The sequence below is a fragment of the Lepisosteus oculatus genome, chromosome 15 (assembly GCF_040954835.1).
Source record: "Lepisosteus oculatus isolate fLepOcu1 chromosome 15, fLepOcu1.hap2, whole genome shotgun sequence".
Lineage (NCBI taxonomy): Eukaryota > Metazoa > Chordata > Actinopteri > Semionotiformes > Lepisosteidae > Lepisosteus > Lepisosteus oculatus.
The window spans coordinates 22,664,315-22,679,770 of NC_090710.1; the positions used below are offsets into that span (position 1 = coordinate 22,664,315).

The 15,456-nt window shown below is 36.1% G+C and overlaps 1 protein-coding gene across 2 annotated transcripts in view; it reads right to left on the reverse strand.

The window, feature by feature from the left end:
• LOC107079478 (gamma-aminobutyric acid type A receptor subunit gamma3) overlaps positions 1-15,456 on the reverse strand; it is a 195,326-nt gene extending 179,870 nt beyond the window's left edge. Inside the window, exons 1-2 of one of the 2 annotated variants that reach the window (XM_015364032.2) lie at positions 14,836-15,456; positions 13,286-13,431 (exon numbers count right to left, since the gene is read on the reverse strand). In XM_015364032.2, the coding sequence (XP_015219518.2) occupies positions 13,286-13,431; positions 14,836-14,972 (283 nt within the window). In that variant the 5' untranslated portion in view covers positions 14,973-15,456. The remainder of the gene's footprint in view (positions 1-13,285; positions 13,432-14,835) is intronic. The other variant, XM_015364033.2, reaches the window with a different exon arrangement.

Consider the following 15,456-nt stretch of genomic DNA (forward strand, 5'->3'; position numbering starts at 1 on the left):
AGCCTGAGGAATTTTTTCAGCAGGCATAAAATACCCCATGATGTCCTTTTCTGGGAACTTCAGCATACACAGAATTTTTCGAGGAGGTTAGAAAAGTAGCACAACTCCTAGCTGCTACAGACCCTACCAAAGGGTTCCATCTCATGCTTTTAAAACTTAACTTATTTATTTAAATTATATACACCGGAGAAAAAAGCATCAGTTGCCCATGAAACACCTCCCTCCACCAATTTTTTTTAATTATATCTGAATGACATCCTCTGAACTGCATTACTAAAATGAGGTCTCATGCAATCAATTCTGTGAAGCAGATTCCTCTATTTTTTTGTAAGAGAAATCATCTGGGTCCACCCACACCTTTCCACCAAAATCTATAATAATTATAGATAATCCTCCAAAGACATACAGCAGATACGTCTTCCCTAATGCCCATTCCCACCTCCGCAAATTTTAATGTGCCGAGCTGCACACCTTGAATAGCAAATCATAGCAACAGATCTCTTACACACCTGCAGGATTATGGGATTTCCAAACAATATTGCTTGATAAATTTCAGCCTTGTCTAAGTAAATGCATTTTGCATGAAAATACAAAGGTAGATTTGAATGCAATTGGAAATTCTGACTCACTGTTATTGAAGCCCGATGGCAAATACCTTAAAAAAATTAAAGAGAGTGACAAAGTTCTTAATCTTAAATAGGTCATTACTTTGCCATAACATACAGAAATGATAAAGCCTCCAATGAAACAGCCCCGCATTGTAATATGACTCCTTACAAAAATGCTACAGACTTAATAACCATGAACAGAAGAAAGGAAGGAGGGCATCTTTGAGATAGACTTTCTTACTGATCCGTATACTTAATAAGACTAAAAAAATCAAATAGACATATGCTTTTTATTGCACTATTCTATCTACAGTGCATGCATATGAATATGTTTTTATGCGTATCCATGTACCATTTTAAATCCATGCATATTTAAAAGCATAAATAAAAATAAGACATGCTTATTGTAACTTGATTTCATACTCTAATGTGGATTATACAGTACTAACAACATTTGCTGTTATATCAGTCGGTCACATTGTTAGAGGTAGGGGTTTATATATTTTTTATTTCAGACATCCCTGACCACGTGTAATACATGTAATACAAATGGCATTAATAAATAAACACTTTAGATAAAAATCTATAATATTAATAGAGTGACAATGACGATAACCAGCCTTCACTGTAGATTGACTGGATGTTTTCCAAACCCGGATCCTAATCATATCCTGAATATCCCTAACCCTAGGAATGGGAGTGTATAATATTTTAAAGAAATGTTTATAACACTGTTAATAATACTGAATGTTAATATAAATCAATTAAGATTGTTAATAAATAGTTATTAATGGGAAAAAAAAAATTTAAACAGTTTTAGATAATCTCTAATATAGAGATATTATCTTACACATAAAGCCAAAATACACTGTTGAACACTTTAGGACATGCAAATCTAAAATGATTTCTGGAAAACATCAACAGATACTATAGAACTAGTACTAAAGATGCTATTTTCATCAAAAAGCTTTCATCTCTTTTAATGACACTCCATTGTCTATATTGTTTTTTCTAATTGTTGTTACAGTATATGAAGATTTGTGTAGTTTTTATGCATTATTTATTAAACTTTGTTAAGGTCTAATTCCAAGGATTACTAAAACATAACTTTAATGACCTCATACTGAAAATGCTAGTAATGCACTAATTATTTGGTGCCAGGGTACTCTCGGGATTACAGTATGTATCAATTATTGTGTAACTGAACTTCTTAATAAACATGAATAAACTAATGTCACACATTAGGCAGGTATAAATAAAGGGGAAATATCATTTTTAATTAACAGGCCTGATTTTTCCTGGAAACAAAATTCAGTTAAAATTGCCCAACTAATCAATTTACTGTGGAATATGCCCTTTGTACATAATTTTTCATAGAGGAATATCTAAGACAGTAAACATTAAATATGAATCTGGTTAGAATAATGTTGTATTGAATGATATAGTAAGTCAGAAGAAAAAAAACCTTTCTTTCTTCCCTTTTACTTTAATTCACATAGCATATTTCAATAATTCATCTACAGTATATCTTCATTATTTCAAAACTTCTCCATTTGCAACTTTAATTTCCCATCCCACAAAATGCAGAGCAAAAAAATCACTTTAACGTTGCTGTCTGAATGTGGTGCACTTGAGCACTTCTACATGATTCAGAACTCTTCAACCACTTCAGTCATTCACACAAATGCTGGGTGACGCTTAGATAATAAGCATGAGATGTTACTGATGCAGGGCTACTGTACATGGAGGCATCACAACTGAACTGGTATTCAATATGGTGATAGACACAAGTCTCCAAGCAGTCATAAGTGTGCTAACAATGAGAAGTCAAAAGAAAGCAGACATTAATTTCTGATCCGACATTTAAAACAGCTACACAACAATGATATTTCATTAATTCTGGAAGGAAAATTGAATAGCACCTTGAAGTCTTTGAAGCTGAAATGTCTGCTATATTATTGCATTTGACAGCTGCTATTTAGCCAAAGTAATGCCTAAATAGTTTCGTCCTTTTTTACATGTCCTGTGTAACACAAGGTTGATTTGAATTTCATAATCTCAAGCTTTTCAAACCATTCGTAACTATTCCATGTAGCGGAATGTACCATATGTAGTAGACTGACCCATTTTATAGGGTTCCCCACATCAACCAAAAAGAAACTGACATAATAAGGCCACTACAACAATGGTACAATGAAAAACAGACTAATAAAGGTGCACAACTAATACCTTTTTACTCTGCTTGCCCTCCTTACTTACATACTGTGCTGGCTCTTGCAGATGTAGAGAAGACAGATGTCTGAAGCAGACTGGTGCAATCCCAGCCTTAAAGTCTAAAAGCAGCCTTAAAGGGTAGACTTTCTCCCTTTCAAACATTTTCCTCTGTTAAGTGTTTTCTGGGACCCAGATGTTGAAGTGCACCTAGCAAGTTTTTTACTTATTTGCTTATTTTTTTATTATGGTATTTTTGGAATGACGGGTACAAAACAATATTTTTAAAAAAAATATCCTTGTTGTAGTTTCCTAGCTTTGAACACTCTTGCTAGAAAATGATAAATCTGATAAATGCTACAGTATATGAAAATAAAAATGTTAAATGTTAGAAAATGATCAAAACTTGGTTTTGAGCAGAAGAAGAAAAGTCAAAGCTTTTTTAAAATGAAATGTCAGCTTTTCAGTTATTATTTTTTTATTATTAGATGATGCACAATTTCTAGATAAATCTTTACTGGAGAATGATACATACCACCTGTGTAAAGAAAATGATAGTTCATAAAAAAAATAGAAAATTGTATTGTCCTGTTATTTTAGACACTTGTTCATTGCTATTCCTTCACATTACAGGAAACATCCATCATAACACGGTAGATAAGTAGATAACCAACAATCGACAAAAATACAGAAATGCAGAAAATGAGATGCGACATTACTTTGGTAATTAGTAACCTATTTGTCCAAGAATCTCATTCAGTTATTTCTTGAAGGAAACCAAAGTATCAGCTTCACCAACAGCTTCATATTGTACAGTACATGGCTTTATGAAGCTCAGTGTTTCAAGCTTATACTGTATCTGTCTTATATATTTGAATTATCTTTGCATCTCCAAAAATCAGCGTTAATCCTCCTACAGTAATTTGGGATCACCTGTAAACTTAACTAGTTTATAGTAATTATACCACAGTCTAGATCATTAATATAGATAAGGAAGATCTGTTGTCCTAATAAAGATACCTATGGTGCTCTTCTAATGATAATATATATTATCATTATCTAATGACCCTCTAATCACCCTCTTATACAGTACTCCTCTAATGACCCTACTGTATACAGTATATATACAATATAACCCACCAGCCTCAATGTCCAGCCCAGGCCTGAGCATACGACTGCTATAATACAATGATGTAGCACATATAACGAGAAACGTTTAAAAACTTGTACCTTAATATGCTCAGAGAAAGCCTTAAGTTGTAAATGTATGAGGCATCCCTCACCCAGTTCTAATACAGTTTTTCAGTTATTGAGAGTCTTCTGACTGCCTCTGTAAGCACAGTATTTGGTTCGGCAATGTGTCTGCCCACCCCGAAGGCAAATTTCAGTGTGTGGTTCACTCTGCAGAGAGGGTCATTGGCTGTCACCTTCAATCTATTGATAATTTGTACAATTTCTGAGCAAAGAAGTGGGCAGGAAAGATTGCTAATGACCCCTCCTACCCAGGTTACCACCTGTTTCCTTACATTCTGGAAGATGCAACTGGTCTATTAAAACCAGAACCACCTGGTATTTGAACAGCTTCTTTCCTAGAGCTGTCTTTTTTGCTTAATCAGAATTCTTAGTAATATTGTCTGTGCGCTGTCTTAAAGATGTTTATTGGTTTTGTTTGTCTATGAAATATAGTATGTAGAATGTTTTTGCAGAACCATGTACACCAGAGTAAATTCCTTGTACTGCACATGACATGTACTTGTTGAATAAAGGTGATTCTGATTCTGAAATGAGTACATAAATGTTGGTCAGGATGGGATGGTGACACACAAACACAAAAACTGTAGAAGAAGTGCACTGTACAGTATATATCTTTGGTCTGTTTTTGTTGCACTCACCGTACGTCAGCTTTAATTATTGCTCTGAAGCATTTCTCTATACAAGTGGTTTGTTTTACCAAAAGTAAATGTATTATTTACCTTAAAGAAAATTAACAACCAACACTAAGAGAATGTCAAATTTGACATTTTGCCAAATTGTCATAAGAACTTCCATATGAAGTTAAATCTGACTTCAAAACGTACATATATCACACAGCAATTACCACACAAACAAAAACTAAGAATGCAATGTGTCTTCCATATATCCATATATAACTTCCATATGCAAATAATCAAAATAAATAGGTATTGTTACGGCTGAGTGGGTCATAAAATTTAACAAGCATGAGTTCATTTGTATTTGTCGGTTGAAGCTTTGACTCTGAAATTATTACTCCATCACCAGAGAAGTACCAGAAAATGAGCTCACATGCATCAAAATTTAAAATAAGAATACCTGAGTGATAAATGTAATTATTTTATTTCCTACCCTCTATTTTCCACTCCTCTGTAGTTTGTAACAGTATTGTATTATAAAACAGCCTCAAAGTCTTTTTCCATCTAACACTTAAAATTCATTATTGTTTCTGTTCCTCTCACTTCATCTCACATTAGCCTACAGTATTATACAATTCTGCTCTAAATACAAGGGCCCTACCTGTAAAACCAACTAAATGGCAATTACAGCTCCCAGTGCTATAAAAATGTATCTTGTTTAGGGTTTTATGTGTTTTTTATCATGAAAATTGTTTGTTGCTTATCACAGCACACTGTAAAAACAAAATCAAAACATATCCAACCACAAAATAATAGTTCAATAAGACAGGTTTCCATTTCCTTATTCCATGACACAAAAGCATTTTAAACCTACATTAATCTTAAAATATTTTCCGCTTTTAGACAGATAGCACATAAAATTGACATTTATTGAAAATTATTCCCATTTTAATAGAAGCCAGATTTCCTTTGTTGTGATGCTTAATTTTAATGTTATACTATGCTATTTTAATAGTATTGCAAATGCATATGAATAAAATCAGGAAAGGTACTTAGTACAAACTAAAAGAACAATTTATTTCTCTCTCTTTTCAGAGGAGAAGGATCCTTTCAGTTGTGCATTGTTTTCAATACGCCATTTTTGGCTTGTCTCCCTAATGATCTGGCAAGTATAACAGGAAATAGAAAGCTTTCTAATCAGAATATTTATTTATTCTTTATTGTTGCATGCTATGTATTTTTTTCCTTTTGTTTGGAAGTGTTTGGTACTTTGCTTATAAAGTCTCTGAGAGAAACTAGTCATCGTTACTTCATTATTTCAATTACAAAATACATCAATCATTAGTATGAATGTGGTGCTTTTTTTAAATACATTACAGTGAATATTACTCAAAACGGTTTACTTTGGGAGCTTTGCATGTGGCTCAACCAGTAAATATACTCAGCTGACATTTCAGGATGAACCCTATGGTCCACTGATTGCAGGTCCACATCTGGGTAATGTAATCAGTCAACTTTTCTTGGGATTCCCAAGAGGTAGTAGCTTGGTGTTGCTAGATTTGGGTAGGCTACACTAAGCCAGCATGAACACCACTTGTTTTTATGCCGAACAGTGACTCCTAACATGTGACGGTTTCCCTACGCACTGCTAACTTCCTCCACTACGACACTGTAGAGCTCCCAGCTTGTCAAATGAGGAATGCCTGAGGCAAGTGAGAAAGTCAAAGGAAGTCAGAAGGCAGACCACCAGTTCTTCTATAGGCTCAGGCTTGTGCTCACCCTTGGGCGAGAACACAGGCAAACCCATAAAGTCTCACATGGCTTCGTTCCTCCCTTCATAACTCACTTCATACCACCTTACTACCATTCCCATACTGTATATCTACAGGCCAGACCAAAGGCTGGCCTCCTTTGCTGCTTCTTTTTTCCTTAAACCACCTAATAGCCTTGACTACCCAGGAAGTGATCGTAACTTCACTCACGGCAATAAAATCTCCTGCTAGAGGATAGTTCAGTCGGTGCAGTTCTTACCGTGAAGGGAACAGTAGTGCTGGACAGACCACAGTAACACATAAGCCCATCACGTCCTGTCAAAGATCCACAATTTCTGTCTCCTCTTGCTCCAGCCAATCAGATGGGGCCTACATCTTGCTGCCAGTGTGCTTGATTTTGAGAGTTGAATTTGCGCTCAACTCTTATTTTCTTGTGGAATCCAAGTATAAATCTATAGCTATATCAAGAGACAGTTGTAGGGCCAATCTCTCATACTTCCACCTGCTTACCCTAATAGTTATATTGCTTCACCACCATGAACCCAAATTCCCACACTCAACTAACGTGCTAATAAGTAAGGAACAAGAATATCATCAACAGGACAAGCAGAACGCATAACTCCCAGCCTGGGCTCCTATTATTCCTCTATAGTAATTAAGTCCACAGGTCCATAGGCTTCAGTCCTGTCTCCTACTGACAGGGCACCATTGTTGCTGCAATACATTGTCCTAATGCTTGACAGTGTAATTTTGCTTGTGTATTCTGGATTAACACAAAATACAGTAATGTGATATTGCAGCTGCTAGAAAAAAAAATCTTTGTCTTAAGGTTTTAATATGTACTTACATGTATAGTATCTGGCAAGGAATTAAATGTAGACTAAGATGTATAGAAATGTGTATTGTGAAATATTGTGGGATCCTCAACATCCTTTTGCTCTTTGGGTTTCTCCAGGGAAAAACACGTTTCTTACTCCACATGTATATTTAGCTTTATCTTTAGTTTCTGTTATAAGTTGTGTATTATTTGTCACGCCCTCTGCAGCCAGAGGGCGCTCCTTCTCTGTCCTGTCTCTCATTTCCGTTTCTTTGCTGTCCTTCTGGTGTTTCTCTCTCTCTCTGGGACTATATATTTCCGGGTCTTTCATTCTGCCGGGGCTCAGCATTGACATTCGAATGTCATGAAACTTGGCTAGCACCGGGTCGCCCCATGTCCACTACCTGAGGGCATAGGTTTCTATACGGCATTTCCTGAACAGCTGAGCCCGGGCTAACCCCCGTCTCGCCACTACACATAGCATTTTTTCGCTCTCCTGTCATTCCACGGTTCGTCCTTCCGACATCCGTGACATTATTATGAACACAAATGCATCATTTTGTCTCAGATTTTTAATTTCCAGTATTATATTAAACATCAACTAACATTTGTTGTGGGAGGTCCCCCATCCTACCATCAACCTTGATTGGCAAGGTCAGGTGACAAAATAGTAATGCTGTTTCAGATTTTATGTGATCCACGTCTTCATAAATCCCTTATACAGTAATTCCTGAAACTGATCCATCTTTAAACAAAAGGCCTGGGTTATAAATCAATAATTGTCTAGAACCAGGCAGGCTATATGAGAAAGGGGAAGGGGCTTGTCCAAATATGTTTTCCCATCTTGTCAAAAACATTATTTGCAACCACCTCTGTGGTGTGACACACAAGAAGGTGATGGTGTAAGTCTGTGTCAAGATCCAGCTCGAACTACAGAGAACCAGGGAGAGACACCCTTCACCTTGCAACAAGATGCAGACATGCATATCCCCCTTCTGAAAAGAGCTACATACTGTAGAAATTGTTGACTTCAATACAGACCATTCCAGTGGTTCCCTTCCTGGACCGAGGGTGACTCATTCCTAGAACCAATTTCCCTTGTTTATAACATGGATCTTGCATATGATTCCATTTGAACCAATTGGGGAAAAAACACTTGGTTCACAATAGTACAAACTGTACGTTAATTTCCAAACAATAAACAAACTTGTCAGGCAGCTTTTGAACTCAATACGAGAGGACTTCCACAAGCAATGTTCAACCAGCTTAATGACTTTCTCACTGCAAGCTATTCCCCCAAAGTGTATCTTAACCTTATCCTGGATAGCAGGCAGCAGGATGAGGAGATGTTTATCTGTCATGCCATTTTTCAGCAGGAAGTCAATATCCCCTTTCTGCACAAAAATAACCAAGGGAGCTACAGAATGTTTCAGCAAACATTAAAACTCAATTTCATGTGCAGAATAAGGTACAGTGACCCTTACGTCAATCATATCCATACAGGCTTTACAGGATCATTTCATCTAATGGAACCCAATTACTGCCACATAATCTTAAATCATTTGCTCCATATAATAAAAGCCAACAACCATAGAGAAGTAAAAGAGGAGACAAAATTACCCTCTGTTCAGTTGAGACTTTTTTCTGCTCAGGTTGCAAGGTAATTGTGGGGTCCCACATCTTATATTCAATGGAAAAATACACAAAAACAAAGTTCTTTTGTTTTTGTGGTGATTTGTTACTTCCACAAGTACGAGTACAGTAGACTGAAGTAGTTCAAGTAGGCAAGCTGTGTCAGCATGCGTAGGCTGAAAAGGAACAAGTAAAGATTTATTCCATGCTGAAAAGAGAAGAAACACAACATTTCGGCTGCAGAGTCTTCTTTGGGTGTGCAGATCTGCTTATTTTAAATTTGGGCTGGCTGACAGCGTCATGGATGACAGAACAGGGCGTGATGAAACCGAGATGAAGGATGTAAACTGCAACATCCAATTAGCAGAGCAACAGACTAGAATTGTGAGGCGAATCTAGCTAGTGAGTGAGCTGTGAGCCTCTCCCAGCCCCCTGCCCAAGGACCAACTACCCTTGTGAATGTGACCCGAATGAGTACTTTGATGGACACATCTTTTTTGCAGTAGAATAGGTAGAGCCAAAGTATAGAACAGTATTCGGTATCACTAGTGCTAAATCTCTTCAGTCTTTAAGAGGAAAGTGGAGATGACACACACCTGGCAGTGTGGTGGCTCTGTGGCAGAGGATCTGCGCCTGCAGCTGGAAGGTTGCCAGTTTGTATCCCGTGGCTGGCAGAGGAATGCTACTCCGTTGGGCCCCTGAGCAAGGCCCTTAACCCCCAACTACTCCAGAGGTGCTGTATAAATGGCTGACATGCTGCTCTGATCCCAAGCTTCTCTTCCTGTCTTTGTGTCTCATGGAGAGCAAGTTGGGGTATGTGAAAAGAAAAACAACAAATTGTATATGGCCAATAAAGTGATCTCATCTTACTGTATGTGAGTGGTATTTTCACACTTTTCTTCTGTAGGGGTCTAGGTGATAACTAGTCACCTACTGTAATCTACTGTACAGCAGATTTTCTTTTGGTGTTAATTTTTAATCATATTAAATATCCTTTAAATTTTTCCTTTAAAATTATCCATAAATTGATTCCCAGTCAAATATGCCAAAAAGAGCAGTTTTACCACATTGGTCCCTCCCAGCAGTTTTAGATATTATTGTTACTATTTTTCCAACTAGTTAAATGAGATGTCCAAAACAAACAAACATATATATATATATTATTTTCAACAGAATTAATATATATTTAGTGTATATAGTGTTTAAGGTCATTGCAGTCAATAATAAATCACACTTGGCAGGCAATGACGAGTTTTCACTAAAATGGGATATAGTGAAGTCTCCATCACTGCTAATGATCATTTAAAGGGATGAATACAGTAGCCCCTATCCATTTTTCAGAGAGGCTCAAGCCTGTTCCTTGAGAGTCACAATTTATCATGGTGCCTTTCAATCATTAACCCTTAAAAACCCCTGGGTAATGGTTTAAGCAATTCAATTAAGGCTAATTGGGACACTTTAATTATTCTGAGGAATCTCCGGATGGAGTGTGGAACTCATGAAAAAAACTTGATGATACATCATAACTTAAATGTAACCATGTCCGTCCCAAAAGGTAGACAAATATCAATGCAGAAAAACATTAAAATGTTAATATAATTAATAAAATAAGCACCCAGATATTCAAGTGAATAAAAAATATGAGCATACAACATTTTAAAGGTGTTTCTAAAGCATGGCACATTTACTTCTCCAGAAAACAATTTTATCATTGTCATACCAGTATCTCTCAAAAACACTAAAGAGATTCTTTCTTTAGGAAAAAAAACACATTCAAAGAAAGTAAGGGGAAAATGCATGTGAAAATGCTGTTTTTGATTAATAGATTTAGGTAGATTTTATTTGAAAATTCCTTTCGTCTTGACTCAATACAAACCTGCAATACCTTTGAAGCTCTTCAAACCAAACTAACAGCAGTTATCCAAAGGAGCCATTTTAAGATTATGGGCAGTATTTCATGAAAAGAAAATGAAGAAATGAGTAATCAATGTTATAATGAAAAAGTGTCAGATATACCCACTACTTCATAAGTAGTAGTGGGCTTGTTGACATTGGCAGTATGATGAATTGTTATGGAAAGATAATGGCAGACATCCTTTCTGTTGAAAACTTATCCTTCAGTCTCCATTTTATAAAAGTGCATACACTGATTGAAACCTTCCCTACAGGGATCTTTGAATTCTCAGAGGTGCCAAGAGTGTTGCTTATAACGCTTTCAAAAGAATGGATGATTTCATGGATGAAGTATATAAACACCTGTCCTTTTTCTCCCTCAGGGTACTTGTTACCCACTTCCCCCACACAAATCAGGACATACAGGACTATTGTTACAAGAAAATTATGGGAAATACTAAAAATAGGTCGCGACTATAGCATCATGTTATTACATCCCTTGTCAAGTTTGATAAAGCTACCTGATGTGCTCTGGCAATATGAAAAGCATTGCTTAGCTGGGCTTCTTTGCTATCCACAGACCATTTATTTTATCTACTACTGTGTGAGATAGGAAGAAAATGTTGGTGCAAAAAGTGCTGGGTAAAATGTTTTCAAATGTCCTGCACCTTCTATTTATGTTTGTTTAGATGTACTGCACAATATGTTCATACACATACAGTACAGTTCATTCACAGGGCCTAGGTTCATGCCAGTACCACAAAAACACAGCAGGACTAATCCTGCATAAATACTGCACCATCCTTCTGCAACATAATTTGCACACAAGACTGCCTGATACAAAATGGAGTACATACTTCTGTATTTGGAATTTGACTTAAAATTTAAGATACATGTCTGCTTTCTCCATCACATGCATGGTTCTGTCTCAGTGTATTGTATCTATGGTACGTCAAGCTCACTCATATCTGTACTGTATGCTTGAACTGTATTTCTGTTTCCTTGAAGTGTATTAACACGTGATCACAATATGATTTGGTTGGAACATCCTGCATGCATAAATGCCACTCAGCTCCAGTCAGTTATCAAGTATCATCCCCATCAGCAGTAACAATATTTTTCATTGCAAAGGTAAAAGAAGGCCACACCAATGACTCCTCCACTAGTCCCAATCAGTCACCTCTGAGCTGCACATGACGATATACAGTAGAACTGTAAAACTGTAGATTTATCATGCCAGACATATTTTTTTTTATTTCCTATTTATTGTTCATGAAAAAGAATGTAAAATTAGTGGAGTATTCATGCAAAGAGGTTTGGATTGCACCTTATACAGTAGTACAGCCAGTTGATGAAAACCGGAAAGCTAAACTCCCTAAATAGTTGTTCTACAGGGCTATGTTTTGATTATTGTATGTAGAACAGCAATGTAAATCTTTTGCACTGTTTTATACTGTGTCTTAGAATGAAAACAAATAGCTTCAAACGTTGATAGTGGTCTGTTAAATAAGAAAAATAATTGTGTGTTATCTATTGTTAGATTTCTGAATGACTTTGTTTTTCGTTTCAAACTAACCAGCTAGAGACCAGTTTATCTCTCCTTTAGGTAATCTGACTCCTTCGGATGGCACTCGCAATTCATATTTTCTGGTGAAAATAAATGCATTATACACATTCAATCTAAGAGAAATATATTATTACTGTAAAAGACACAACTGGGAAGCATAACTCATCATCTTTTTCAATTTCTCTACCACTAGCTTTAGTGTAGTCATAGAGACAAACATGAAAATGGGTTTACTCGGAATGCCATCTGACAAGTGCTTTCCTGTCAAAATGCTATAAATAGCACCGAAGAAAGAGTTACGGGGAGTCCCTTCCATTCATAATGCACAGCACCTGCACAGACATTGTGCACGGATCATTTTTCACCCATTCTTGCTCCTAAGTACCTCTACCTCACCTTTTATTGTCATGGTATTATAGTTGCTTCACGGTCATTATGACAAATTGCTTTCTCAGCTGTGCTGATTTATGTACCCAATGGAAAAGCAGCATCAGTTTTGATTTTAGCATTTTTTTGGATAAAGAAAAAGATCAACATTTTCAATACATTCATGGGTCATGGCAGTTATTTTTTGCAACTTGTCAGACCTACGTTCACTGTCAGCAATCCACCCACTAATAGGGAACGTGAGCTGGGAGTAGACCGTAGTGAGACAGGTTAGTTTTACCCTCCTGATGATGTGTTGTTGCAATTGGTTGTAGAAATTAATTTCTACATCAAAAACAAACTAAATAAAACCCAATACTTACTGTAAGGCATCATTATTTCTATTGTATAAATCACAGTTACCGTATTCGTTGTCTAAAATTGCCCAAATATACAAATAAATGTACTGTAGATACAAGACTGGTTTGTGTTATTATTTGCATTCCTTGCCCACTCACCCACACAACAAAGTACATGCAAGAACTCACTTCCAATATCTGGTCGAAGTTTCTTATCATATTCCTTTAATAAATTGTTCAATATTTGTGTGGCATCTGTCTCTTGGGTTTTCGGAGCCAGCATCTGGTTCACAGTTACATCCTCATATTCCTCCTCATATTCAATGGTCTGGGAACTACAATAGAATGAAGAAAAAATAGTGAAGCATTAGAAAAACTGTTTATGCTTCTGCGTGATGTGAGTGAAAAAGATGTGACATTTCTTTAATTAAAGAATGTTTTCTCTTTGTGTTATAACTTGAATGTATCTGAGTTACAGTATCATTTTAACAGGCCAAATAATTTAACTGTTGTCACATTGCAGGTTCAAATACATATACTTTATGGTACTGTATATGTACGCTTCAGCTTTTAGTCTGTTAAAACTTGTTGCACAGAATTTATGTAAAACAGAGAATATTTATTGAAAAGTATTTGAGAGGCTGATTTGTAGTCATTTCATTGGAATAGAAGGTCAATTAGAACTAAGGCTGCAAAACGGTTTCAAGGAAAGATGTACAAATGCAGTTATTAACAAGCATACATTTTGTGAACTACATTACTAAATGTAATTGCAATAGTCAAACTGTACTTGCTTTAGTTCTGTATTCTGTCCCAAGGCATTTGAACTATAACCTTTGCTTTTAGGTTTGTGCTGTATAAATGCACATACAAATCCATTCTCTAGCCAAAAAAAAAATGCCCTGGTAAAATAAACCAGCTTAAACCACAAGATCCCCCTTAAATTTGCATGTACAGTACATGCCAATGGACATATCAAGCAATTGATTTAAAACTTACAGTTGGCAATACCTGTGTGGTACAATTGGAAGCACAATTGCAATCACACAGCTGGTTACCAGGGCAACCTGCCCAACAGTTAAAAAAGCAGATGCTTTGCATAGTTTATAAGTCAGATTACTTAATGACCCCTTACAATTAAAAACTATTCCTGTATAGACCTTTTCAAATATTGTATAGCACGATTACCCATCAGTTTATACACCTGATTTTTTCACAGAGAGTAAAGAGAAAAAGTAAAAGGTCACAAACAACTTCTCCAATAACTCTTTAACATTTAGGTCTTTGGGGAGTCTAAAGAAAATTTCAGGGAACTGTAATAAGTGAAGCAAAATGATTTATGTGAAATTCTTAGTTGTAATTAATATAATCCAGTTAGGTTCTTCTTTTAGAAAATGTAAATTCAACATAAATGTTTGTGATAGAAAACCGAGGGGACCTCCAAATCATTAATTACTATTCAAATGTTAATTCTAACAACAACATTATCTTAAATTGCTAGATAAAAAAAAACAGATTTTTATGAATTCAGTCAAAAAACGACATGTAATATAATTTCCAGGACATTAACATATTCCTAAAATGTAAACGCATTTAATTATACATGTTTTCTGCGAGAGACTGCAAATTATATCTGCTGTAGTACAGTATCTCCCAAAAACAGTCATTAAGAAAATGCGCCCATCAAAGTGATTTAAGATGCGAACTATTAAAAGGTAAGGAATTTAAAAGCCACTTACCATGCATGGAAGACCGACAGAAGTAAGAAATAAACCAGTAGTTTGGGCATATTTATGAGAAGACGATTCCAAGAATTCGTTAGAGTAAATGCTGTGCTGTATCTAAAAAGAAGGGGGTAGAAGATACAGCTGTACATGTATTTTCTTCTCAGTTTTAACTACCAATGTTTGTCAGTTGAAAGGAAGTGAAAACTAAAAGATAGTTTATAATCCACAAATAAATTCACGTATCTTCGTCTAACAGGTATGAGAAATTTTGTGCAGCTCCGGTACTTTCACAGCGAGAATCAATTGTGGGAATTAATGGACCAGCCCCTCCTGCTCCTTAAAGTTGCATTAGCTGCCTTCGATTGCACCACCAGATACAGAGACATACTGACGCTCACAAAAGCAGGGCACCAACTCACGAACTGGGAAACCTACAAACCCCTTCATACATTCCCTAGAAGCCCCTTTTCGTTGTTACGTCATCGTTTACCGCGACGAAACTCAAATGATTACACAAACTTTAAATGTTCTTTTGTTGTTGTTTTTTTCTTCTCCATCTGTAGGAATAAAGTCTTGTGAGAATCCATATTCTGAGAATTAAATCTCCTGTATTGCTGTCATTTCATTAGCTCA